This window comes from Apis dorsata, unplaced genomic scaffold, assembly GCF_000469605.1.
Source record: "Apis dorsata unplaced genomic scaffold, Apis dorsata 1.3 scaffold_172, whole genome shotgun sequence".
In the NCBI taxonomy this organism is placed as follows: domain Eukaryota; kingdom Metazoa; phylum Arthropoda; class Insecta; order Hymenoptera; family Apidae; genus Apis; species Apis dorsata.
Window position 1 is genome coordinate 30,132 of NW_006263460.1, and position 1,824 is coordinate 31,955.

Below are 1,824 nucleotides of genomic sequence, written 5' to 3' on the forward strand. Positions count from 1 at the left end.
TATATATATATATATATATATAAAATTTTTTTTTAAATATGTTGTCGGAATTGAAAAATATAAAGATTCTTTGATTTGAATATGGTTAACAAAAATATATTATAACGAGTATTTCTTTGATGTTTTAGATGATGCAGACTAAGAACGTAAATCAAACCGTGTATGGAAATGATGTAAGTATTATAATTACAAAAGTTATAAATTATTTTGAAATATACAGGATGTCCAGTTAACCGTCGCTATAATTTTTCTAATAACTTAAGCAATTAATATATTTATTTTACAATAGTTGATTTTCTTTTTATTTTTTTACTATTATTTTTGATATTAAAAAATTTCAAACAAAATTTTTCTTCGATAAAATAGGCAAAATTGTACTCTTTTTGTTTATCTTGGAATAAAGAGTAATTATGAGATAACATGTTGTTGAATTTGAAAATATTACTATACATTGCAATTATATTATTATTCGTATAGAGAGATATTTTCATCAATTAATTACCAATAAATAAAAAAATAAAGCCAAAAAATATTTCAATATAATTAATATTTGGAGAGAAAAAAGCTTCCTCACTTCATTTTGATGATTTTTGATCACATCATAAAGGAATATTTCTGCCTAAACTCGTTATTATCTTGCATTGGGATCGAAATATTTTCAGCCTATCGTGATTCATGATGAAATAATTTTTTAAGTAATTCAATGTATAGTATGTAAGTAATTTCTTGATATCGCAATGATTTATATTAAACAAAAGACAAATTGCAATCTGACTGCAATTAATGCATATATTATCATATACATATACATATAAAATTTATATAATATATCTATATTTAAAATTTTATTTAATTACTTTTTTTTCGCAAATATCTCAAAAAATAAAATCGAACAACGATATAATATTAAATCTAGAAAATAAAATAAAATGTCAAATAGATACTGTCAAATCGATACAGATCGGAAAATAACTTTATTTTTTTATTTTGATTGAAATCAAATTGTTGGACATGTGTAATCTTATATCCTATATATATTTGTATAAAAAGAAAATAGATATAAAATAATAACTTTTATCCAATATGGATATTATACTATAAAAGCAATTTTGATGCTAATCATTTTTATTAATCTTTTCTCCATCCAAATTTTTTTTTAAGTTTCGCTCAATTGTGTTTATATGTTACAGAAACGCCAAATTGACTGCTCGACCGGAAGTAAGCACGCTTTTACATCTCTCAAACTAACCCCTCTTCGTATAAGATAAGAAAAAAAATTTTTTTTTTTAAATCCTTACACTGAAAATCTCGACATTTGTTAAATAAAAACATGCAATGGCAAAAAATATATATACACATACAATTGATGATTTTGATCTTAATTTGATTTACAAAATCGTTCTGCTAAAAAAAAAAACAAATAATGCTTTTTTCGAAATAAAATTAATTAACTAAACAGGGAAATAAAGAAAATATATATTTATTTTTTATAAACTATTCGTTCATTGAATAAACAAATTTATTTAATTTTCTATTCTCGTTTATTTAATTTTATAATAAATTTATTTTTCGATGATATTATCATTCATTATTATAATATAATGAATTAGATTAAATACGTTTAAGATTTGAGTTAGGAGTTTAACAACGGATCTTTTTTTATTACATTTGCTCGTGTACATTGATACATACATTATATGCTATTGTATTAAAATCTATGATACGATAAAAAAATTTATAAAAAAAAAATATATATAAAAATACAGGCGAAAGTTAAATATAAATTATTAATTTGATTTTTTTAACTTAAGTATATTATACTTG

At 20.8% G+C, this 1,824-nt stretch overlaps 1 protein-coding gene across 1 annotated transcript in view; it reads left to right on the forward strand.

The window, feature by feature from the left end:
- LOC102678578 overlaps window positions 1-1,824 on the forward strand; it is a 49,161-nt gene that overhangs the window by 4,890 nt on the left and 42,447 nt on the right. Inside the window, exons 2-3 of the mRNA XM_006614186.2 lie at window positions 129-173; window positions 1,191-1,218. Of these exons, the coding sequence (XP_006614249.1) occupies window positions 129-173; window positions 1,191-1,218 (73 nt within the window). The remainder of the gene's footprint in view (window positions 1-128; window positions 174-1,190; window positions 1,219-1,824) is intronic.